Below are 24,777 nucleotides of genomic sequence, written 5' to 3'. Positions count from 1 at the left end.
CTTTTCTTTCGTATGTGGGCTGTTTCTTTGTCTCCCCAGGATCTCTCCTCTCCAGGTGTCTGGTTATATAACTCTCTCCTGCGTTGACTTAAAAGCACAAAATACAACACAACAAGGCAAAAGGCACTCAACACAAATGTATTCACGATACTAATAACCCCAAATAAAGGTGACCACCAGAGAAAAAATAATTAGGGGGTTAAAAAAAAAAAAAGAGTGCAAAAATGATATTGAGAAAAGGAAAAAAAGTAAGAGAGAAAAGAAAGAGAATAAAAAATAAGGGGGAAAAACTATTTATATGGGGAGAAAACTTCAATAGAACAACAACTAATTGAAAAATATGCAAACAACTAACACCCAGATATGAATGCAAACTACAAACAACAACTAATAACAAGCAAGGAAAGAAAAAAAAAACAGAAGCAGAAAAAAAGAGAAACAAAAACAAACAAAAAATTCAATCTAATCAACAATCAAACAATCAACAACAATAGGACAGAGAGAAAGAAGGGCAAAACAAAATAAAACAAAAAACATAAAAAACAACAAAAAAAAGGGGGAAGAGAGAATAAAAACTTTGGATAGTGAAGAAAGAGAAGAGAGAAGTGTGTATGGACTTGGAGCAGGGGATCGGAAATTAGATATATAAGTAGGATGAATTTTTAACGGGGTAAAAAGAAGGAATAGAGAAACTCTAAAGCAGGAATAGGGTAAGAGAAACAGGACAACAAAAGGGGAAAAGTGAGGAAGAGAGTGTTGGCATAAAGGTGAAGTTGAGATAGAGTAAAATGATGCTAAAGGAAAAATGGAAATGGAATGTAGAACACTAATCCCAAAATAAAATAAAGAGAAAACAAAATGAAACTTAAAGGTAAAATAATAATACTGATTAAAAATAAAAATATAGCCCTAACCAGTTTGGCTCAGTGGATAGAGTGTCGGTCTTCGGACTCAAGAGTCCCAGGTTCGATTATGGTCGGGGGCATGTACCTTGGTTGCTGGCACATACCCAGTGGGGAGTGTGCAGGAGGCAGCTGATCAGTGTTTCTGACTCTCTATCACTCTCCCTTCCTCTCTGTAAAAAATCAATAAAATACATTTAAAAAAAAAAAATATATATATATATATATATATATATATATAATTAAAAAGGTAAAATCAAGTGAGAAAAAAATGTAGTTTTTAAGTAAAAGATAAAAAATAAAAATGTGCAGTAGTGAAGGTCACTCACTTCCTCTACTGTTCTGTTTGACACACCTGTTTCTTGTCAGGTAGTCAGGACAGAATTGAAATTCCCTATGTTCTACTGCTCTCCTCTGTGTCGTAAGCCACAATCCTGTTTCAAGCAGGCAGTATTTCTTTGTTTTTTAGCCTGCCTGTAGTTGTATTTACACAAGAGTCAATTTGTGATTCAATCCCTGGGTGACAGTGTTTCTGTATTGATATCCGGGCTATAAGTCCTCTCTACCCAATATTTAGATTTTGTTTGCTCTGTCGCACTTAATACTGGTTTGGGGGAGTGGACTGCCCCAGAGCTGGTTTTCTGATCGTTTCTCCCCGCTCTGATCCCCAGGTTCCACAAAACCAACTTTCCCCTGCAGTCTCTGAGAGTGTTTTTAATTGGGTGATCCTATGTACTGGGCTTAGTAATCAAAAGCAAGGATTTAAAGAGAAAAAAGAGCCAGAGTAAGCACACAAACTCACGACTTTTTTTGCCCTGACACTGTGCGCAACTCTGTGCATGTCTTTTTCCCCTGGCACAGCGCAGCTGGTATACTGGTAAAACTTCAGGCTGCCTTTTTGTGCCCAGCCCAGCTATGGGTTGGTTTCTCGAGTTCCCTTCTGCCAGCAGCCCTGTGGACCACCTTCCACATTCGTAGACTACACTGGTCCCAACAACCGCGAATTTTGTGGGACGCAGACTTCCTCTGAACCTCTAGAACCCGCTATGCGTGTTTCTCCCTCCAGCCTGGATCGCAGACCTCACCTTTCTATTTTATTTTATTTTTATTTAGTTTCTAACCTTTTGCACTCGGATGTCGAGTGTAACTCGACACGGTTAGCATTAGAATAAAGGAATCAAGAAAAAAGCAAGCGAGTGCAAAGGGTTAATATATTTCTTTTATTGATTTCAGAGAGGAAGGGAGAGGGAGAGGGAGATAGGAACATCAATGATGAGAGAGAATCATTGATTGGCTGCTCCTGCCCACCCTCTACTGGGGATCGAGCCCGAAACCCAGATATGTGCCCCTGGCTGGAATTGAACCCAGGACCCTTCAGTCTGCAGAATGACGCTCTATCCACTGAGCCAAACCAGCTAAGGTGGATCATATTTTAAACAGCCTTACTGGCTTTTTATATTCTAAATCATACCCTTGAGTTCGTTGCTGCATATCATAGGAGAATAGACTGAGATGAAACCAAATGTCTTTCATAGCAACATGTGCTTATTGTAAGACTAGAGGCCTGGTGCACGGGTGGGGGCCAGCTGGTTTGCCCTGAAGGGTGTCCCGGATCAGGGTGGGGGTTCCCTTGGGGCGTGGGGTGGCCTGGGCGAGGGGCCTGTGGTGGCTTGCAGGCCGGCCACGCCCTCCGGTGACCCAAGCAGAGGCCCTGGTATCTGGGATTTATTTATCTTCTATAATTGAAACTTTGTAGCCTTGAGCAGAGCCAAGCCTCCTGCTTGCTCCGTGACTGCAGCCATTTTTGTTGGGATTTATTTATCTTCTATAATTGAAACTTTGTAGCTTTGAGTGGAATCCTAGGCCGGCCAGGGTGTGCGGAAAGCTTGGCTTCCTCCATCGCCGGGAGCAACTCAAGCCTCCTGCTCTCTCCAGCTCCGTGGCTGCCACCATTTTTGTTGGGATTTATTTATTTTCTATAATTGAAACTTTGTAGCCTTGAGTGGAGGCCTAGGCCCAGGGTGTGCAGAAAGCTTGGCTTCCTCCATTACCGGGAAACCCAAGCCTCCTGCTCGCTCTGTGGCCGCAGCCATCTTGGTTGGGCTAATTTGCATACTTGCTCCTGATTGGCTGGTGGCTTGTGGGTATAGTGGAGTGATGGTTAATTTGCATATTATTATTTTATTAGATAGGATTATGATAATTGGCAAGGTGCAGTTTAGTCTTCTGCTTGCATTTGAAATTTTCTTCAAAGTACAAAATAAAACTTTTAAAATCAGTAGGACACTAAGAGAAAATTCGTGGATATGTACAGTGGTGAGGTGATTGTTGGGTGGGAGGTTGGGGTGGGTGGGTGGAGGTGGAAGAGGGCACAGGGGATAAATGGTGATGGAAAATTAAAGTCATTAGGACACTGAAAACACATTTCTTTAGCTCTATAGGAATTTCATGATGTTATTTTAATCCTATATAATAAAGAGCTAATATGCTAATTAGACCGGGCAGCGGAATGACCTTTCGGAATGACCAGTGGGCGGGGGTCGGGGCTGCGAGGCAGCCGGAGCCACAATGGCCAAGCCCCTTGCAGAATTTTGTACGTCGGGCCTCTAGTAGTTATATCTTTGGAAACAATCCCTGCTAGGTGGAGAAAGAGTAAGGGAGGGAAGGGAAATAGTTTATCTTCCTCTGAAGATGACTGAGTCCCTTTGCCATTTCCCTTCAAACATTCTTTCAGTATTGTTCTTTGATGGTTACCCTGAAATGTAAATGAGCTTGTAAGCAGAATCTTCTCCTTAACTTGCAATAGGTTGAAGTTGATTTCAACTGGGACTGTTCTTAGATCTCCATGTGACTTGGTGCTGCTTTCATTTCAGATGCTCACCTTAGTGTCCTCTGTTGTTAGGCTCTCTTCCCGAGGACTGATCAATCTCCTGCGATAGCTTCATGTATGGCAATGCATTTTAAGAGCCTGTTTTTGTTAGTATTTATTTAAAGTAAGGGAAGAAAAATCATGGCTGCTTGGAGAAGAGCCATAATATACTTGGTCCTCCTCTAAAACTTCTGTGGTCTCACTAAATAGGAAAGAAGAGGAAAGGGTAAGTGATAAATGTCATCCTTATACTTCAAAGCTCTTCATTGATTGTTACTGAAAACCTTTCTGCTGTTGAGTAACCAAGAACCTGCCCGCCAGCTGCTGTTGGTGTGAAAATGGAGAAGCTAGTTATGGTTGGTGCTTTTCAGGAAGTCTGGAGATAAAGCTTATGATGTTATTTGAAACTTTTTGAATAGTAAGAGAAAAAGAGAGTCAAACTCCATTACACTCCAGAAGATATAACGAGGCTTTCCTTTATAGCATAGGGGAATTTGCGTGGCACTTGCTTAGGTTCAGGATGTGTTTATTTTTTAAATATATTTTTATTGATTTCAGAGAGAAATGGAGAGGGAGAGAGAGGTAGAAACTTCAATGATGAGAGAGAATCATTTATCGGCTGCCTCCTGCATGCCCCACACTGGGGATCAAGCCCGCAACCCGGACATGTTCCCTGACTGGGAATCAAACCATGACCTCCTGGTTCATAGGTCAACACTGAACCATTGAGCCATACCAGCTGGGCCAGGATATGTGTTTAGAAGGAAGGGACTTGAAAAATGTAAATCATGAACATGAATGTAATTAAGACATTAGTGAATATTAGACCTGAAGAAAGGATAGTCATTAATAGTGCCTTCTTCAGGATAGACATTTCTTTTGGAACCTTTTAAAGGTGAAATTCACCATCTTTAAAGTAAGAGAGTTGCACTAATGCCACTCAGTAGAAGCATTGCCAGAGCAAAGTGGAGGTTGGGAGAAAATTTGAAGTATAGGCACTGGAGAAAATGTTATTCAGCTACGTGTTGAAAAGAAACTGGAAATTAAAGAAGCAGAAAGATACAAGAAACCTAATTTTATTGGCAAGAACCCCAGTGTTAGCACTCAACAATTGAGAGATAAGTCACCTGCATTAAGATAAAGTGAGAATGGTTATCAATAGACCATTCTCTCCAACTCTTCTTAGTGATCTGTAATCCCCCCCCCCCCACCCTGTTTTCCAGACTTAAACACTTGCTACCTTGTTTGATTTTTTTTTAAATAAAATTTTTGGAAACAATCTCAAATTTATAGAAAAGTTATAAGTACATTACAAAGAATTACTTTTTTTTTTTTCTTAAATCACTTGAGAGTAAGTTGCTCATCTAATGCTTCATTATCCCTGAATATGTTAGTGTTTACTAGTAACTTCTACAGACAAGGGCATTGTCCAACATTACCTCAATATAACCATCAGAATCAGAAAGTTAACATTGATACATTACTATCATATAATTCTCAGACCATCCCCCCCTCAGATGTTGCCAATTGTACCAGTAATAATCCTTTATTGCAAAAAGAACCCAGTTCAAAATCACACATTGTATTTATTTGTTGTGTCTTCTTGGTCTCCTTTAATCTGTGGCATGTTTTTAACCGGGAGGTATATCTCTGCTGCAGAGGCCTCCTGTGAGAAGCAATGGGTCCCAGCCCCACATCAGACACCCAGCCCAAGGTTCCAGAGCTAGGAAGAGAAGTCCCAGTAACTTCGGCCTGTAAAAACCAGCAGGGATTGTGGCTGAGTGACAAGGAGGCTGCTGGAGTCCCAGGCAGTTCTTTTTAAAGGGCCAGCACATGAATGTATACAGTCCTGCTCCCCCTGAGCTCCAGTGCGGGCGTCAGCATTGTGGGAACCAGGGACATACGGGGAGGAACTGGATTGTGTGGAATCGGGGCAGGAACTCAGTGTTGGCTTTCTCCCAGACTGGGGTGCTCACAGGGGTCATTGTTCCTGTGCTGGGACCTCTCATGTTGCAGAGCTGACTAGCAGCCGTATCTGAGTTTCCATTAGTCTGGCTCACACTGTTCGTTCCATCCTGGTGATTCCCTGAAATCCCACCCCGTCCAATTTGCAGCCCCACCCAAGCTGTTGGCAGTGGCTTTTCCAGCCTGCCTTACTTCACAGCTTGGCTCCGCCTGGGGCACTTCCATGTCCAATTACAAGTAGCAGTCATCTTCAGATCACTCTGTAGCTCCTGCCAGGTGGCCCCAGGCAGTGGCTGACTTTGCACCTCCTGGGAGGCCCCAGAGCCAGTGCACCCAGTGGACAGCTTCAGACCATAGCAGATTACAACTCTAAATATCCACAAATGACACACTCAAGGGGCAGATTCAGTGAGCACTAAAACCCCACTGAAGCTCCATAGGGTTGTCTCCTGTACAACAGCTCTTCCATTATAATTGCAGCTGGTCCTCACAGCCAATTGGCCTGAGGTCAACTCCTCCCAGTGATACCAACAGCAATCAAGGCTCAACTACAATAAGACTGTGCACATAGCCAACACAGGCTATAGTGCCCAGCTCAGTGACTGGGGAGGCTGAGCCACTGGGCCTTATAGGATACCTACTACACAAGGCCAATCTACCAATTCCAGAACACATAGCAGCTCTACCTAGTACATAGAAACAAACACAGGGAAGCAGCCAAAATGCAAGACAAAGAAACATGTCACAAATGAAAGAACTGAAGAAATCTCCAGAAAAAAAGAAGTAAATGAAATGTAAGCAAGCAAACTACTGGATACAGCATTCAAAACAATGGTTATAAGTTTGCTCAAGGATCTTAATGAGAGCATCAAGGAACTCACTGAGAGCTTCAAGGAACTTAGTGAGACTTTCAAGGATCTTAGTGAGAATTTCAAATACATGAGAAAGGACCAGTCAGAAATTAACCATACACTAACTGAAATAAAGAATAATTTACAGGGATTCAACAGTAGAATAGAGGATTCCGAAAATCAAATCTGCAATTTGGAATATAAGGAAGCAAAAAACACCCACCAGAAGAGCAAAAAGAAAAAAAGAATCCAAAAATATGAAGACAGTGCAAGGAGCCTCTGGGACAACTTCAAGTGTACCAACATTCGCATTATGGGGATGCCAAAAGGAGAAGAGAGGGAGCAAGAAATTAAAAACCTATTTGAAGAAATAATGACAGAAAACTTCCCCTACCTGGTGAAAGAAATAGACTTACAAGTCCAGGAAGTGCAGAGAGTCCCAAAAAGAAGGAACTCAAAGAGGCCCACAACAAGACACATCATAATTAAAATTCCAAGGGTTAAAGACAAAAGAGAGCATCTTAAAAGTAGCAAGAGAAAAGCAGTTAGTTACTTACAAGGGAGTGCCCATATGGCTGTCGGCTGATTTCTCGACAGAAACTTTGCAGGCCAAAAGGGAATGGCCAGAAATATTCAAAGTGATGAACAGTAAGGACTTATAACCAAGATTACCCAGCAAAGCTCTCATTTTGACTTGAAGGTCAGATAAAGAGCTCCACAGACAAGAAAAAGCTAAAGGAGTTCATCACCATCAAACCAGTATTACATGAAATGTTGAAGGGTATTCTTTAACCTTTTGCACTCGGATGTCGAGTGTGACTCGACACGGTTAGCATCGGTAGCCCATCCCTTCCCTCCCTCCATCCTTCCTCCTTTATTTGGGCTTTTCTTACATTAAATAAATAAGTTTGTATGAAAAGAAACTCCAGTTTTTTATTCTACTGCTGCGCTTTGTAAAATCTGGGGTATTTAAAAAATTAAATCCCGAGTAGAATAAAGGAATCGAGAAAAAAGCAAACGAGTGCAAAGGGTTAAGAAGAGGAAGAAGTAAAAGAAGAAATAAAAAATATGAACAATAAAATGGCAATAAATACATATCTATCAGCAATTGAATCTAAAAATCAAAATAAACAAGGAATCTAATGAACAAAATTAACTGATGAATAAAATAGAATTAGAGGCATGGAATCTCAGAGAGTGGGGTCGGGGGGCAGGAAGAGATTAACCAAAGATCTTATATACATACTAAAGGCCCGTTGCATGAAGATTCATGCAATAGGCCTTCCTTTCCCTGGCTGCCAGCACTGGTTTTCCTCCGGCACCCGGGACCCAGGCCTTAGCTCCGGCCACAGCAGAGAAGCCAAGCCTCTTCAGTCTTCAGTCTTCAGTAGTCTTCAGTCTTCGCTCTGGGCCTGTGTATGCAAATTAACCCACAATCTTTGTTGTGTTAATTTGCATACTCACTCCTGATTGGCTGGTGGGTATTGTGGGGGTACTGTCAATTTGCATATTTCTCTTATTAGTGTAGATATGCATTACCTATGGACCTAGACAATAGGGTGGTGAAGGCCTGGGGTAGGGTGGAAACTGGGTAGAGGGGTAAAAAGGGGGGGGTGGCATCTTGGATTTTGATAGATTAGGAAAGTGATAGTCAACATTTAAATAGTGTTCACTACATGTCTAGTACTAGTATCCTAAGCACTTGATTATATTAACATTAAACCTATTGAATCCTCACAATTCCAGGAAGCAGGCACATTTTGTAGATGAAATTAAGTGTCTTCCCCAAGGTTACACAGCTAGTAAGTAGCAGAGCTGGGATTAAAATCCAAAGTCTTATCTTAACCACTTTGATATAGTCCTCTTTATCCAGGTTTCTAAAGGTGATTTGAGCTGCAGTTGACATTTATCGTTACAGGCATACCTCAGGTTCAGTTCCAGACCACAGCAATAAAGCAAGTATCACAAAAAAGTAAATTGCATGTATTTTTTTTTGTTTCCTAATGCATATAAAACTTATGCTTACATTATACTGTAGACTGTTAAGTACACAATAATAGCATTATGTCTAAAAAATGGACATACTTCAATTTAAAAATACTTTATTGCTAAAAAGTGCCAACCATTATCTGAGCCTGTTGGAAAAATGGCACTAATAAACTTGCTTAATGCAGGGTTGCCACAAATCTTCAAAAAAATTTTTTTAGTTTATTTTAGAGAGGAAGGGAGGGGGAGAGAAACATGGATGTGAGAAAGAAATATTGATTGGCTGCCTCCTGCATGCCCCCTACTGGGGATTGAGCCTGTAACCCAGGGCATGTGCCCTACCCAGGAATGGAACCTCAACCTCTGGATGCACAGGAGGGCGCCCAACCAACTGAGCCACATCAGCCAGGGCCAAACCTTTGATTTGTTGGGGGGTGTGGGGCAATATCTGTGAGCCAAAATAGAGCAAAGTGCAATAAAACAAAGTATGTTTATCTGTGGATTTTCCCCTTTCGAAAACTATAAGACAATGATTTGCCCTTGCCACCCAGTGTTACTTCTTTGGCTCTGTTGGTTTTATGTTCAAGAAATGAAAGCTAAGCCCTGACCGGTTTGGCTCAGTGGATAGAGCATCGACCTGCGGACTGAAGGGTCCCAGGTTCGATTCTGGTCAAGGGCATGTACCTTGGTGGCGGACACATCCCCAGTGGGGGGCGTGCAGGAGGCAGCTGATTGATGTTTCTAACTTTCTATCCCTCTCCCTTCCTCTCTGTAAAAAATCAATAAATTTGCCGAAACCGGTTTGGCTCAGTGGATAGAGCGTCGGCCTGCGGACTGAAAGGTCCCAGGTTCGATTCCGGTCAAGGGCACGTACGTTGGCTGCGGGCACATCCCCAGTAGGGGGTGTGCAGGAGGCAGCTGATCGATGTTTCTCTCTCATTGATGTTTCTAACTCTCTATCCCTCTCCCTTCCTCTCTGTAAAAAAATCAATAAAATATATATTTTTAAAAATCAATAAATTTATTAAAAAAAGAAATGAAAACTAATTAGAATATTATCGTAAACTAGATAGAGTAGTCAGTCTCTTGTTTAAGAGGCAGCTGATAGATGACTCTATCTCATCGATGTTTGCACACATCAAAATTTAATACATATATAAGAGATTATGGTGGTCATTTATAGATTGGTTCCTTCTAAAAATTACAGGGAGAGAGTGTTATCTGCAAGACTGCTGAGTGAATGTGTTCTTTGTACTTCCATCATTACAGCGTCTCAGTTATCCAGATGAAGTACAAGGCCTGGAGGTGGAAATGTGCTCCGCTCCTTCAAGGACCTGCAAGGAGAACACTGTGGCTAGAAATAGAGTCAGCAAGAGGGGAATGGGGGTTAGAAGATGAGGTCAGAGCCCTAGCCAGTTTGGCTCAATGGATAGAGTGTTGGTGTGCGGACCAAAGGGTCCTGGGTTTGATTCTGGTCAAGGGCAGGTACCTTGGTTGCAGGCTCCTCCCCAGCCTGGGTCCCGGTCAAGGCTTGTGCAACCAATTGATATGTTTCACATCGATGTTTCTCTCTGTCTTTCCTTCTCCCTTCCACTCTCCCTAAAAATCAATGGAAAAATATCCTCTGGCGATGATGATTAATCAAAACAAACAAGAAGAAGATGAGGTCAGAGAGGTAGGAGTGACAGAGTATTGAAGGCCTTATGGGCATGTTAGGATTTTGAATTTTATTCTAAACTAGCGTTCCCGTTGCAGGAAAAATCCTGCAATAGGGTTTCCTGCTGCACTCTACCCCACCCTGCCTGCTCTCCTCCCTTGTCCCCCGCCCCGCGTTCTCCGCCAGCCCCCCTGGCTGCTGTGTGGAGAATAGATTGGGTTACAGGAGCAAGTGGGGGTGGGTGGACAGAGAGACCATGTAGAAGACTATTGTAGTCCAGGCTACAGATGATGGGATGACATATGAAATTACCTATCTCCAAGAAAGGTTGGGAGACCTAATTAAGAAAACATCACTAGAGTCTTGCATACAGCCCATTTCACAGTATTAGTCTCTAGTATTTGTTAATTCCCTTCCTTTCCTTGGAGTTTGCATTCAGCTATATTAGGACCATAGGGGACAGGTTATTAGGTAGAGATCAGCATTCACAAGGAATGGGATTCTGAGCAGTACCTCAGTCATTTGATCCCAACAGGAGACTTTATTCTTGGCATACTGTTCATTCTGTTATCCTACCTACCAGAGGCCTAAAAAGACTGAATCTGTGCCAGAACTCTTGGGCGGCTCTGTTCTCATTGAGGCATTCAATCTTTAGTTCTTTCTGCAGTTGCTATCTTAGCCACAGTTTGAGCAGCCTCTTTTACAAAGTATCTTTTCAGCTACCTGGACTTGCAAGTTGGAGCTCTCTGATACTCATCATGACAGGGTAATTTCACATACCTGAGAGGGCCCTCTAAGAAAAAGAAAGAGGTTTTGTGATCTTTGTTTAACATTTGAGCTTTTCCTCCACTCTTACATTATGATGTAAAGCCTTAATGTGCCACCTTGACTTCTGGGTTTTGCAGTATGAGAAAAAAATTTCATGTGGTTTAGTACATTATACTTCTTTTGGAAAAACTTGGTCCTAAGTCCACCTCAATGTCTGCTTGCTTGAGTTGTGTATATCTTATTGGTAGACAGCACTGATGAAACAATGCCATCTTGACATAATGACAGGATTGCCTGCACTCTGGCCACCTACTACTTCCTTAATTTCCTTGGGGTGCAATACAATTTTGGGGTGGGGTGGGGTGGGGTCCAGGAGGTCTAATTGTGTCACAGGCAATAGGAAAGGTGAATCACCAGATACTTACAAACAGAATTTGCTTTAACAGTAGTTAATTGTGTCTCCTAGGATATTTTGCTTTCTCTTCCTTTTAAAAGTAAGTTCAGGTTACTGGAGTGTCACAAGTGAAAATTTGGATGCTTTTGCAACTCAAGTACTGCCTCTGGAAATGACTGACTACCCCAGCTCCAAACCAACCATGTATATAGACTAAGCCAGGCCCTATGAGGACCAGCTGTCTTCAGGAACACTGTTCTATTTTCAGAGAGAAATCATTTTCCCCTTCACCTCAGTAAGAATGTGCCCTAGCCTTGCTGCTCCCTTCTTAGCTGGGACACAAATGAGAGCCAGCGTGCCATTAATTTGGCAGCCCCGTGGGCCTTTCCAAAAGCCCATGATAGAGAGAGGCAACCTACAGGAAATGGAAATGCTAAATGAGTGCATCTAGAGCTTGTGAGCATAAAAGACCTTACAGATGCGCCTGTATTTTTCATTTAATTATGTGAATAGGTAGATTTTCTTTTCCCCACCCACTCATCTGTGCTGACTGAAATATTTTATCCTTAGTAATAGTTTGGAGCAAATTGTTGCTACAGATAAGAACATAGATATATTTTCTGCCAACATGCTAATTAAATTGCTTATCTATCTAAACTTGGGCCTGTGCTGCTCATATCAGATGTCCCTGGTATCTTCCTTAAGTGAGTTGCCTTGTGTTCCATGACCTTGTTTTTTTGTTCATTACAGTGTGAGTGACTGCCCCATGTTGTGTTGATGCCGGTCTGCCATGCTAGCCTGTCTACCAGGGCCAGGTGACCTGTCCTTTCAGCTTCTTTCTCACACGCAGATGAACACTGGACTTCAGAAATGTAAGTAATCTTGATCCCAGGGAAGGATGTGATCCTTTATTTTGACCCTACATTTGAGCTGTTGCAGAGGGGTACATTGACTGCGGACTTTGATATCTTCAAGATATTCTTCAATACAGACAAAAGAAAGCAATTGCAAAAACTTGTCAGCAATGTGAGCTACCTTTGATCAGAGAGATCCTCTAAAATACTAGAATTTCCCAGTGTATAGCATCTTAATTTTAATTGTTGCTGATATCTCTCTTGAGCGCTATAAGGAGTTTTACAGGAGATATATAATCACCCTTTAAAAAAGTATCTCAAATTGAATCCCCATGAGGAATTAAATGAAAACACACAGTTCAGATTACTTATTATATCTCAGAAACAAACTATTTACACTGTTCTGTTGTTTTGAACTCTCTGAGTACTCTCTACCATGGAAACAGACAATTCCCTTTGGCTTTGCTGTCTGCCTTCTGAGCCAGTGACCTCAGTTCACAGCAAGTAAAGAAGCTTCCGCCTTCAGAGGGATAAAGAGCTAGCTTTCTCAGTCTTTCTGGTATATTTCTGCTAATATACTTCCCACATGATTGAGCTTTTAAGAATTGTCTGTTAGATTTTTGTCTCAAATTGGCTGGAATTGGGGCTTTGTACTTCATGCTTTCCCAGATTACTACCTTCTATTCTTGAACTGCATGAATGTGCAAGGAAATGATTCTATTCCTGGCTCATTACCATATACAGTATCTTCAAGTGTCAAAATGGCCCTAAATTTGGAATAGACTTTCCTTTTAGAGCAAAAAGGGGAAATCAATGAAACATCTACACTTCCCCTTTAATAGAAAAGGTGCTTCAGCATCTTATCTGAATCCTTTATGATAGGGTTCTGTACAGGGCCAGATAGCAAGTGTTTTAGGCTTTGTGGGCCATGGTCTCTGTTGCTTCTACTCAGCTCTGCTATTGTAGGGCAAAGGCAGCTGTAGACAGTATGTACACAATGCATGTGACTGTGTTCCAGTAAAACTTTTAATTAAAAACAGCAGCTGGATTTTGACCCACAGACTATAGTTTACTGACCCTGCTCTATGAGATCATCTTCAGAAGTTAAAATAATCTAGCTTCTGACTTCTTTCTTTGAGGGAGAGTAAGACTCAGAGCCTGGCTAGTTCTGGGATTTGGCCAATGAATCCAACTTGTGTAATGACAAAACTGAAGGTGACCGTCTTTCTTCTGCAATAGGCAAGCTCTGCTGTGCCAGCTTTCCCCCAGCCTTTCTCTTCATAAGTGATGACGGGTGGTGAAGTTGTATGTGCTCCCTGGCCACCCAAATCTCCATGCTAACTGCATTGTGACTGGTTATGGGTTCCAGAGGACACACTGGAAAGGGGGTATACTTGGAAGCATACAATAAGATGATAAAGAGCAGTTCACTGTCTTCTACATTCCTTAACTTACTTTGACAGCTTCACCTAGAGATGTGATATCAAGGGATGAGCCATTTGGGAGGAAAGGCAAATTGGCAGCTTTATCTTGGATGCTGACATTGAGATCTCCACTTTTCTTTTTCCTCAAAGCAGCTCCTAAGTAGCCTCTGCCAACCACTTTCCCTAGTTTATATTGGAGAATTGAAATATCCTTCTTTCCTGCTTTCAGACTCACCAGTCCATTTGGGGGACAGTGTATTTGAATTCCTTTGACTCTTGTTGCTATCCTTAACTAAATCCACACATTTGCAGAGGAGAAATCCTATTGGTATTTTTAAGCCTGCTTGCTTTCTTCTCTCCTCTCCTCTCCCAAAAGGTATAAAAAAAAAAGAAAAATCTTGACTTATAGCTGTTAGTGTTAAATATTTACAGTTAAGGTGAGATAGAGCATAAGCTGTCTTCTTCAGCAACCAACAGCTAAAGAGCTGCTTAGAACCCAAGCTTACCAGTTATAGAAACCTTAAAACCAGTTTTGTGACTTATAATTCAGCTTTTCCCTACACCCATTCTTAGAAGGGTCTTCTAAGTTCCTAGAAACACAGAACTTGGTACCTGGTGGGGTGGGGATGAGATACGGATGTTGATAGCTTACTGTGCTGTATGTTGTAAGAGTCAGCTCAAGGGAAGAGAATTGGATCAGGAGTCAGGATATGTGGCTTCTTGGCCCAGCACTATATGTCACCTGGCTAATTTTCCCAGGCTTGAGTCACCACATGTATAGATAGAGTCACAGAATTGATTCCTTCTAACTCCACATTTTCTCTTCTCCCCTTTCTGTTCAGTGTGTGTAGGAGAATGTAATGTGTTTCCCATCCTAGATGTATGATTTGCCATAGGGCAGGCTGGATTAAAGAAATCTTGGTTTGGTGTGGGTCCTGTACTTGGTAGAGGACCAGAGTTAGGGTTAGGTGGATGCCTTCCTAGAGCTTTTCTAGATTATATATATTCCATGATGTCACTTGCTTTGAGAGTCCTAGCCATTTTGGAATTCTGTACTTGGAAATTTGTTTTCCTCTGACCCATCTTCTCCTAATCACCCAGAAAAATGTGTTTTTGAACATTTTTTCTTTATTAACTCCAAGCTCAGTTTATGGTCAGGTATATAGTAGTGGCTCAATAAATATTTTTGGTTGAAGGCTGAAATGATCAAAAGACCTTGGTTTGCCATAGCCGGTTTGGCTCAGTGGATAGAGCGTCAGCCTGCGGACTGAAGGGTCCCAGGTTCGATTCTGGTCAAGGTCACATGCCTGGGTTGTGGGCTCTATCCCCAGTGTGGGGTGTGCAGGAGGCAGCCGATCAATGATTCTCTCTCATCATTGATGTTTCTATCTCTCTCCCTCTCCCTTCCTCTCTAAAATCAATAAAATATTTTTTTTAAAAGACTTTGGTTTTCAAATCGTCTTTTAGATAATAACTTTGACCGATTTTATTGCAGTTTTGGAGCTGGAACAAATGTCAAAATTCTTTTACTGCTTCTTAGTATGTCTATCTGCCCCCTAGTGGAAGGGTCTGGAAATTGTTAATTGGCCCAAATGATTGAATAAACTCATAGAAATATCAGCAATATTAACTAACATCTGTTCATCTGTTGAGTTGCTAACCATGTGCCAGTACTATCTTGAGGTTTTTTTATTATTATTTTATTTTATTTTTTCCATCACCATATATCTCCTCTATCCCTTCTTCCAACTCCACTCACTCCCCTCCTACAGTCACCACACTGTTGAGCATTTTAAAAATATATATACATTTTTTGAATACTTTTTATTGATTTCAGAGAGGAAGGGAGAGGGATAGAGAGATAGAAACATCAATGATGAGAGAATCATTGATCAACTGCCTCCTGCACACCCTCTACTGGGGATTGAGCCCGCAACCCAGGCATGTTCCCTTGACCGGAATCCAACCGGAGACCCTTCAGTCCGCAGGCTGATGCTCTATCCACTAAGCCAAATTGGCTAGGGCCTGTTGAATATTTTTATATGTTTTTTTAAATATATTTTTATTGATTTCAGAGAGGAAGGAAGAGGGAGGGAAAGATAGAAACATCAATGATGAGAGAGAATCATGGATCGGCTGCCTCCTGTACACCCCACACTGCGAACCGAGCCCGCAACCCAGGCACGTGCCCCTGACCAGAATCGAACCCGGGACCCTTCAGTCCACAGGCCAACTCTCTATTCACTGAGCCAAACTGGCTAGGGCCTGTTGAGTATTTTTATATATGTTATTATTCATTCCTCAATAATTCTGTATAGGAGACACTCTTATCTTTCTTTTAAGGATGAGGCACAGAGTGTTTGCCACTTGCCAACATGACATTACAGTTCAGTGACGGGGCTAGAACTCACACTCGGGTCAGGTTCCAAAGCTTGCAATAGAAATACACTGCTTGTGCCGCTCCACCTAGAGATAGAGGTTTCTGCTGTATATGCCACCCATGTCATCTGACCTTCAAAATAGAAGGATACATAGGGAGGTCCCTGTGGGGAAGCTGTATTCAAGCAGATTTCCCCCTAGTCCCAAGAACAGACAAAAGTGCTTTCGGCTACATTTAACTCTCAGACTCAAGTCCAGGGTGTCCTACAGTTGGAGCTTCCTTTGTCAGGTTACTTTGTCCTATCTTTGGACAGACTTAGACAAAACTGATATCCTTAAATAATAAATATCAACAGTCATTGTTCCTGTCCACAGACTATTTTCCCATTCGTTGGATCTCTTGATCTTAGTAATCCTGTGAAGCAGGACAGTAGATATCATATACCTGTTTGTTATAAATGAGGAATGACCTGAGACTGGGTAGTTAGATAATAAAGTCAGTAGTTGAATCTGGATCTCTCTTTTTTTCTAACCACATATTCCCTACTCTTTATACTGCCTCAGTGTCTTGATTAATGACTCAGTTGGCATTTGATATATAAGTAATTTACTTACAAAGCTGTGGTATCTGTGTTAGCTGTGCACTTAAGATGTTATAGAAGAAAGAGAGACTCCAGGATGCCTGTGTGTGAGGACTGAGATAAAAAGTATTGAGAGCTGGCTGAAGTGGCTCGGTGGTTGAGCGTCAACATATGAACCAGGAAGTGATGGTTCAATTCCCAGTTAGGGCATGTGCCTGGGTTGTGGGCTCAATCCCCAGTATGGGGTGTGCAGGAGGCAGCCAATCAATGATTCTCTCTCATCATTGATGTTTTCTTTCTCTCCCTCTCCCTTTCTCTCTGAAATCAATAAAAAAATATATATATTTTAAAAGTATTGTAAAGAACTTGACCTTATTTATTTATTTATTTATTATTATTTTAGAACTTGACCTTTTTTAAAGGGTTGGGCTTAAGTCTGATAAGTGAAGTGGTTGATACTGAATTCCCAGAATATGGCCTCTTGTCCAATATACTCATCTCATCCTTGAGATTCTTCCTTAATAAAAATACTGTAGCCTGTGTCTCCCCTCCCCTCCCCTCCCATCCGTTACTTCCCTTGGATTCTTGTCCCTTTATTTGACTACCCCCATCACTGCTGTCAACATCAGTGGAGGCAGGATAAGAACTAATTAGCCTTGGCCTGTGGGGAAAAAAAGAACTAATCAATGTCAGTGTCATACTCCTGAATGCGTGCCTTCTGCCTCTGCTAGAAAAAAACACCTGAGAGTTGGTACTGACTTGAAAAAAGGAACTCTATTGATCTCCGGTCAGGGTACCTACAAGAATCAACCAATGAATGCATGAATAAGTGGAACAAATCCATGGCTTGTGCCCTCTCTCTTCATCATCTTCTTCCTTTTTCCTTCTTTCTTCTTTCTTCTTCTCCCTCCCTCCCTCCTCCACCCCACCTTCCTCTCTCTCTCTCTCTCTCTCTCAAAATAAATAAATAAATAAATAAATAAATAAATAAATAAATAAATAAAATTTTAAAAGGAGCTCTGTTATTCAACTGTATTCCTCTCTCTTGGCCCTCAAGGAGAAAAGCCCACTAACATGGAGGAGAGCCCAGGGGCAGACCGTTATTTCCTGTCTGAACTAAAACTCAGTAGCTTCAAACTCCCATTCCTCAGCCCATTTGTTCAGTCAGGCAGTCCCCATACTGATGGCACTTAACAAGTATTTGCTACATATCTGCTGTAGCTAAGACACTGAGCTAGGAGTGTTACATGATTTTGACCAGTCAGACAGACACCTAGGTCCAGTGGCTGACCAGGTCAGTTTCTAATGGAATTCTGGTACCTTGAGTTTAGGAACTATCTCTCAGTGATTCTAGGCTTTTTTTTTTTTTTTATGTCTTATTGTCAAGGAGAATGTAAGAAGGGTCAGAAAATGGCTCCACTTTATGGAGACTGAAGCCCATTAACCCTTGGTACGCCATAAGCGTCTGTAGATGCAATTAAATTCAAAATATCATGGCGTGTGGAGATGGCTTCCATTTTGGACGCGTGGTAGTTAAGGGAGAGTGGCCTACAAAAAGCAGAACTCAAACTCTGCTCTCAGAGCTTTGACCCTCCTCAGCAGCTAGTGCTACCTAGTGGATGGGAACAATTTCTGAGCCTCTCTGCCTTCCTCTCCTTCCCACCCCAGTTGTCACCATCACATTCATCATTTTAAGATGTTCATGAAATCTGTCATCTTACAGACATTTCCTTTATGGGTAGAGCATTTATTCGGTAAATAAAGCAGATCCTTAAATATGTTTGCCTATCTACTAAGTTCAAGGCATTGTTCCAGTATTTGAAAGCATTAAGCCTTTTCCTTTCTGTACTCTTTTTGCTAAGTTCTACATTCTTGAGTGTGGACCTGAATTCTCTGCCCATCCTAGACTTGAGCTTTCTTTTCCTGCTTCCAAGAACAGCAGTTTCTAAGCAGTTGCTGCCAACTAACCAGCAATGTCACCAAAGGATGGCATCTGTGCCCTCTTCTTTAGCACAGTCACTAGCCTACTTCTCTTCCAGTGGATGCCCAGTGACATGATTTTCAAATAAGGTCTCCTTGAGCCAAGCCAGCTGAAGTCACAAGCCCAGCATTCAGTCAGCCTAGTCCCTGCTCTGTATGGCTGCCTTCTGCAAGGGGAGGAAGTAGGGAGGGAATCTGCTAGCTGAGCTTAGGTTCCCAGCCAAGCCCCCTTCCTTCTGCTTTGGGCAGTTTGTGTACTTAGTCACTCAGCGAGCCTTTATTAAGCACCTTCTGTGTAAACTCAGGGGAGATCCTCCCTCAGAGACAGGGGTAACAGAGCAGAGACCCCTTGCAGGAGCCTGGCATCCTGAAAGAGCTCTTGTTCTCAGAACCTTTTCCTTTTTGACTGGAAGCACAACATCCGCTGGAGCCCCCTGATGGGAGGCAACTGGAGATGGGAACAAAGAGACTGTTAACATTAATGAGGCGCATTGAGTGGGTAATTCCGCAGTCTCCAAAGGAAGTCAGTTTTTTCCTCTTTCATTTTGGAAAGTGACAGCTGACAAGGGCCGAATACAGACTATTTTTGGCTCTCAGGACTTAAAAGATTCTCTGAATCCTTTCTTCTCAAATTCCCTCTCCGCTGCCCTGTCATTATTGTCACCCCCCTCAAGGAAATAAAGCCTTTTGATCTTTACCCAATCAGGCTGAAAGTAAGCTGTAAACAAAAGTGAACTTGTGACATGGGATGGGAGAGGGATGTTGGCAGCTTATTCCTCTGCTCCTAAAAAAGAAGCATCCTGTCTCCTGTGCCAGGATGCCCACCCAATGGGCATGACGCCCCAGCTGCCAATGCTAAGGAGAAAGCTGATGCCTCACTGGCCACTGCAGATGGAAGAGTAGTCACTCTGGCTGCCCTCTTTACCAGGATGTCCTGGGGAAAGGGACTGAGGGCTCTCACAAGCAGCTCTGCTTAGAATCAGCAATACCCAGGCCAGCATGGGCTGGTAGGAACTTGGGGGAGCTCAGTGTTGAAGAACAACTCTGTGAGAATTGGCCAGCTTCTGTCTCTGCCAGATACTGGACTTTGGAAAGTTGCTCTGCTATTTCTGTCTTTAGTGATGTCATTTGTAAAACAAGCATCATGATAGTACCTGCTTCCTAAAGCAGATAGCCTGCCGCTTAGCACAAGGCCTGGCCCATTATAAGTACTGATGGGGCCTGAGGCAGGGTCTGACTCGAAGGCTAGGGAGACAACTTAGCCCCTCACCTCCCCCACCTTTTACACCCTCAAAAGGGGAATCTAGAAGGCTGGTTGGCTTGGCACTGATGAGCTCCCTCTCCTTCTTTGCTCTCCTTCCCCTTCTCTCTCTCTAGGGGACACTACACAGAAAATGAGAACTGCTCACTATCCTACCCCAGCCGAATTGGACGCGTATGCTAAGAAGGTCGCAAACAACCCACTGACTATAAAAATCTTCCCCAACAGTGTGAAGGTTCCCCAGCGGAAACACGTTCGTCGTACTGTGAACGGCCTCGACACATCAGCCCAGCGCTACAGCCCCTACCCGACTCAGGCTGCCACCAAGGCGGGCCTGCTTGCCATTGTCAAAGTGCCAGCCAAAAGCATACTCAAGGACTTTGACGGCACCCGAGCCCGGTTGCTCCCTGAGGCCATCATGAACCCCCCAGTGGTGCCCTATGCTACTGTGGCACCCAGCACTTTAGCCCACCCCCAGGCCCAGGCTCTGGCCCGCCAGCAGGCCCTGCAGCATGCACAGACCCTGGCCCATGCCCCTCCCCCGACGCTGCAGCACCCTCAGGGTATCCCGCCACCCCAGGCGCTGCCCCATCCTCAGAGCCTCCAGCAGCCTCAGGGCCTGGGCCACCCTCAGCCCATGGCCCAAACCCAGGGCTTGGTCCACCCTCAGGGTCTGTCTCACCAAGGTCTCCAGCATCCCCCCAGTTCCTTGTTGCATGGAGGCCGGAAGATGCCAGACTCAGATGCCCCCCCGAATGTGACCGTGTCTACCTCAACTATCCCCCTTTCAATGGCGGCCACTCTGCAGCACAGCCAGCCCCCGGACCTGAGCAGCATTGTGCACCAGATCAACCAGTTTTGCCAGACGAGGGCAGGCATCAGCACTACCTCAGTGTGTGAGGGCCAGATCGCCAACCCCAGCCCCATTAGTCGCAGTCTGCTCATCAATGCAAGCACCCGGGTGTCGACCCACAGCATCCCCACACCAATGCCTTCATGTGTGGTCAATCCCATGGAGCACACCCACGCGGCCGCGGCCGCATTGCCTGCTGCAGGCCCTGTCAACCTGCCCACGGGCATCTCTCGAGCCCCCACTGGCTATCCTAACGACCTCAAGCCAGTTGCCTGGAACCAGCATCAGCTGGCCCACCTACAACAGATGTGCAGTGAGGCTGGTGGGACGCCGGCCCCTGGTCTGACAGGCAAGCATGCGACAGGACGCGAGTTGGCAGGGCCTGGCTTTGTGGGCAAGGCCCCTGCCTACCCGCAGGAACTCTGCCTGGCACAGTCCTTCCATTTGAAGCCACCCATGGAGAAGCCAACCCCATCCCCACCAGTCAACGGCCTGGCAGCCCCACTGGCCTACCCCAATGGTCACTACTTCCAACCCCTGTGGAACAACATTCTGCCCACTCCCAATAGCGACAGCTCGGGGTCTCAGGACCTCACCATGCCGTTCCACGGTGGGCAGCCCACGGGTGCACCCCTCGACTGTGCAGCGGCTGCTGGGGCCCACTACCGAGCAGGGACCGGGGGCGGTCCAGTGGCAAGCCAGAACAGCTTGATGCAAACAGTGGATTACCTAAGTGGGGATTTCCAGCAGGCCTGCTTCCGAGAACAGAGCCTGGCCATGCTAAACAAGGCTCATCGAGCCCCTGGCAGCCGAGCCCCTGATCCCACAGATAGTCGAAGTCTTCATATTCAGCACCCTGGATATAGATAGGTAGTCCCGGTGCCCTCCACAAGCTATACATCATACAGCCCCTCCTAGGTTTAGTCTTACTTTTGAGTAATTGGATAGTTTCAAATTTTTACTGCTCCAATGTGATCATTCTTAGATTTCTAAGAAAGGGAATTTAGTGGGATCTAATTGAGGACAGGGGGGGATTCTCTGTGCCCTCATTCTCTCCCCTCCACCAGCCCTAGCAGTTTTTGGATTTATGTTAGGACCTAATCCCAATCCCAGGCTTTTTTCTTCGATGCCTGCCTGTCAGTCCTATGCCAAGTCCATCTCCCTTCCCCCCTTGCATTTCCCACCAGCCACCTCCTGTCTTGTCCTGCTCTGCCTATTTCCCTTAGGACTGAAGTGAGCTAAGGGCCCTAGGTGAGGTCGCTATAGGTGCCCAGCCTCCTAAGGTAGGCCTCTCCCTGTTTTTCTGTCTCTCTTTCTCTAGGACTAAAAAGCCAGGCTTCCCAAGTGCTCTGGAAGCTATTTCCTTATTCACCGCAAAGACCTCAAATCAAAACTGACCAGTCTTCATCTCTTCTCAGCCTCTCTTCATTCCTTAAGGCGTTTATGTCAACATTGATCCCAGAGCCACTGAACTTACCCTTGCCATACTCTCAAGGGCATCCTGCAGGCACTTGGCCGTAGCCTTGAGACATGGGGGAAAAGTGTGTCTTTGTGTTGGTATCTTGGTTTTTGATTCCCCTTTCCAGCCCTAGAGAAATGCAGTGACCATGCAGCATATCTAAGATCCTTTTCTCACTGTTGCCACTCCTAACTCATCTGCTGCCCTGATTCCCCACCCCCATCCAAAAAACAAGTATAACAAAAAACTGATCCTACTTGAGGAATTAGGTAGGTAAGGGATGATCACATTGGAGTTTGGAATTAAAAACACCAAAAAAAAAAAAAGGCTTTTTGGTTCTCTACACTGGCTAAGAATATTGCTCTACACTGTAAGTTTTAAATGTCATGTTTCTGTATGGATGTAGTGTGGATTTGAGTAGCATTGTGTGCGAGTGGCCCCACAGGTACATACACCTTCTAGACACCTCCTTTCGCAGCCCCTCAGTTTGATGAAGAAAGTAAGAAAAACACAAAGCCTTAAGCTCTTTGAATTCTTCCTTTACCAAATGAGCATGGTTCTAACAGCTGAAGATGGGTGTACATTGGAAACAGCCCCTCTCGCCCCTTGCTCACTCTTCACTCATACCCACTCCATGCTCAACACATCTAAATCCCAAGAGACAATTAGTTGGCTAGAAATTTAAACTTTTCTGTAACTTTAGATTATGTTTTGTTGTACTTTTTTTTTTGTACCCTCCTGTTAAAGATGCATATATGGTTGGGCTCTGCCTTTTTTTTTTCCCCCTTAACCAAATAAGCCCTTTCCCCTCTCTTCTCTGGGGAATGTGAGCTGATGGTCTTATTTAAAATTTGGGGGTTTGTTTACTCTACTATCCACTGTTCTTTAGCCAGAATTCTCTAGTGATCTGAATCAATGTGACTGAAGACCAGTTTTTAAATTATGTGTTGGCAAGTTGCCTTATATTTAAAAATAGAAAAAAAAAAGCCTGATTGTGTTATGCCAAATGATAGCAACATGAAGTCCTAATTTATTGTTCCTGATGGTTTTCCTGACGTCTGTGAACACTGGTACCTCCCTGTCCCTGAGCCCCCAGGAGCACCTATTGCTTCTGGTGCAATGCCTTCTCCCACGGTGTTGGCCACCATCTCACCCAAGGCCCCCTTCCAATTCTTCCTTCTCTGAGTTAAATTGAAAGAGCACTACTGTCTTCCCTTAACCCTTGCTTGAGCTCCAAACCAGATATTTTTGCTGTGATTTTTTTCTAATGCCTCTCCCCAAAGGGTGAGCTGCCATTTTAGGAAATTGGACCAGACACCAACTTTGGGCTTTATATCAAACCTCAAACCCATCTCTTCCTGTGTGGGGGTACAAATCTCTGAAGCTCTCACTCCCACCCCTAATCTGCATGGAAAATGTACTGTGACCCCACCTTCGTCCCCAACTGCCCTTGCCTTTGGTGTGAGATGTTTCCTAGTTCACCCTGAGCTCCTCACCCCTCTGCCAGCCAACCCCCAACCAGCAATAAGAGGCCAAACCAGGGCCTCCTATCTATAATCCCTGCCTCCATCCCACACTGCCCCTAGGGAATACTGTTTCCCTGAGCTGTCCACATACTGTAGCATTCACTCTCCATCTCTCTCATCTTCTCACCTGTGGTGGTTTATGGGTATGATGGGGTTTTTAAGATTATTATAAACCAGTAAAAAGAAAAGTCACCTTTCAATCTTGTCCTATTTGTTTATAGTGGTTTCTAACGTCTCATTTACTAGAAGGGAAGTAATTTCTCATTTTTAAGAGGGGGACCCCTGTTCATCCTACTCAGAAGCCCTCCCAATCCATTATTGAAGACCAGGTATTGGGATGTAAGGAATGAAATTTGGTCAACCCCCAGGACCTCTCCCTAGGCAGGACAGTTAGGGCCTTGGTGGGTTAGTATGTCTTCTGTGGAGGTCTGAAGGGTACTGCCACTTTCACTCCTAGGATCATAAGTCATTGAAAAATGGGTAATTTGCTAATAAGCTATTTAAGACTAAACGTCCCTCCCTCCACTTCTCCCATCTCCAACAGGGATTCTGAGGGGCTCTGACAGAGGTGGAGGTAATACGTGCTATAATCTGTAAAATGAAAAGTAACTCTTGGTGAATCTTATGGGTTTAGTATTGGAGAACTTTCCCCTTTTTTGTCTGCAGGGGGAAAAAAAAAATCTTAAGAGAGCTACTTATAGCCCTAGTTGGTTTGGCTCAATGGATAGAGCATCAGCCTGTGGACTGAAGGGTTCCGGGTTCAATTCCAGTCAAGGGTACATGCCCGGGTTGTGGGCTTGATCCCCAGTAGGAAGCGTACAGGGGGCAGCCGATCAATGATTCCCTCTCATCATTGATGTTTCTTTTTTTTTTTTTTTTTTAATTTATTTCAGAGAGGAAGAGAGAGATAGAAACATCAATGATGAGAGGGAATCATTGATTGGCTGCCTCCTGCACTTTGGACCGAGCCCACAACCCAGGCATGTGCCCTCAACCAGAATCGAACCCAGGACCCTTGGGTCCGCAGGCCAACGCTCTCTCCACTGAGCCAAACCAGCCAGGGCATCA

The 24,777-nt window shown here is 43.9% G+C and overlaps 1 protein-coding gene across 2 annotated transcripts in view; it reads left to right on the top strand.

Moving 5' to 3' along the window:
• FAM222B (family with sequence similarity 222 member B) overlaps positions 1-24,517 on the top strand; it is a 69,193-nt gene extending 44,676 nt beyond the window's left edge. Inside the window, exons 2-3 of one of the 2 annotated variants that reach the window (XM_079797923.1) lie at positions 12,143-12,264; positions 19,988-24,517. In XM_079797923.1, coding sequence (XP_079654049.1) covers positions 12,183-12,264; positions 19,988-21,594 — 1,689 coding nt within the window. In that variant the 5' untranslated portion in view covers positions 12,143-12,182 and the 3' untranslated portion in view covers positions 21,595-24,517. The remainder of the gene's footprint in view (positions 1-12,142; positions 12,265-19,987) is intronic. The other variant, XM_079797924.1, reaches the window with a different exon arrangement.
• Positions 24,518-24,777: the final 260 nt, after the last annotated feature.

This window comes from Cnephaeus nilssonii (genome assembly GCF_951640355.1).
Source record: "Cnephaeus nilssonii genome assembly, chromosome: 19".
Taxonomy (NCBI): Eukaryota; Metazoa; Chordata; class Mammalia; order Chiroptera; family Vespertilionidae; genus Cnephaeus; species Cnephaeus nilssonii.
This window is presented reverse-complemented; position numbering and strand designations above follow the sequence as displayed.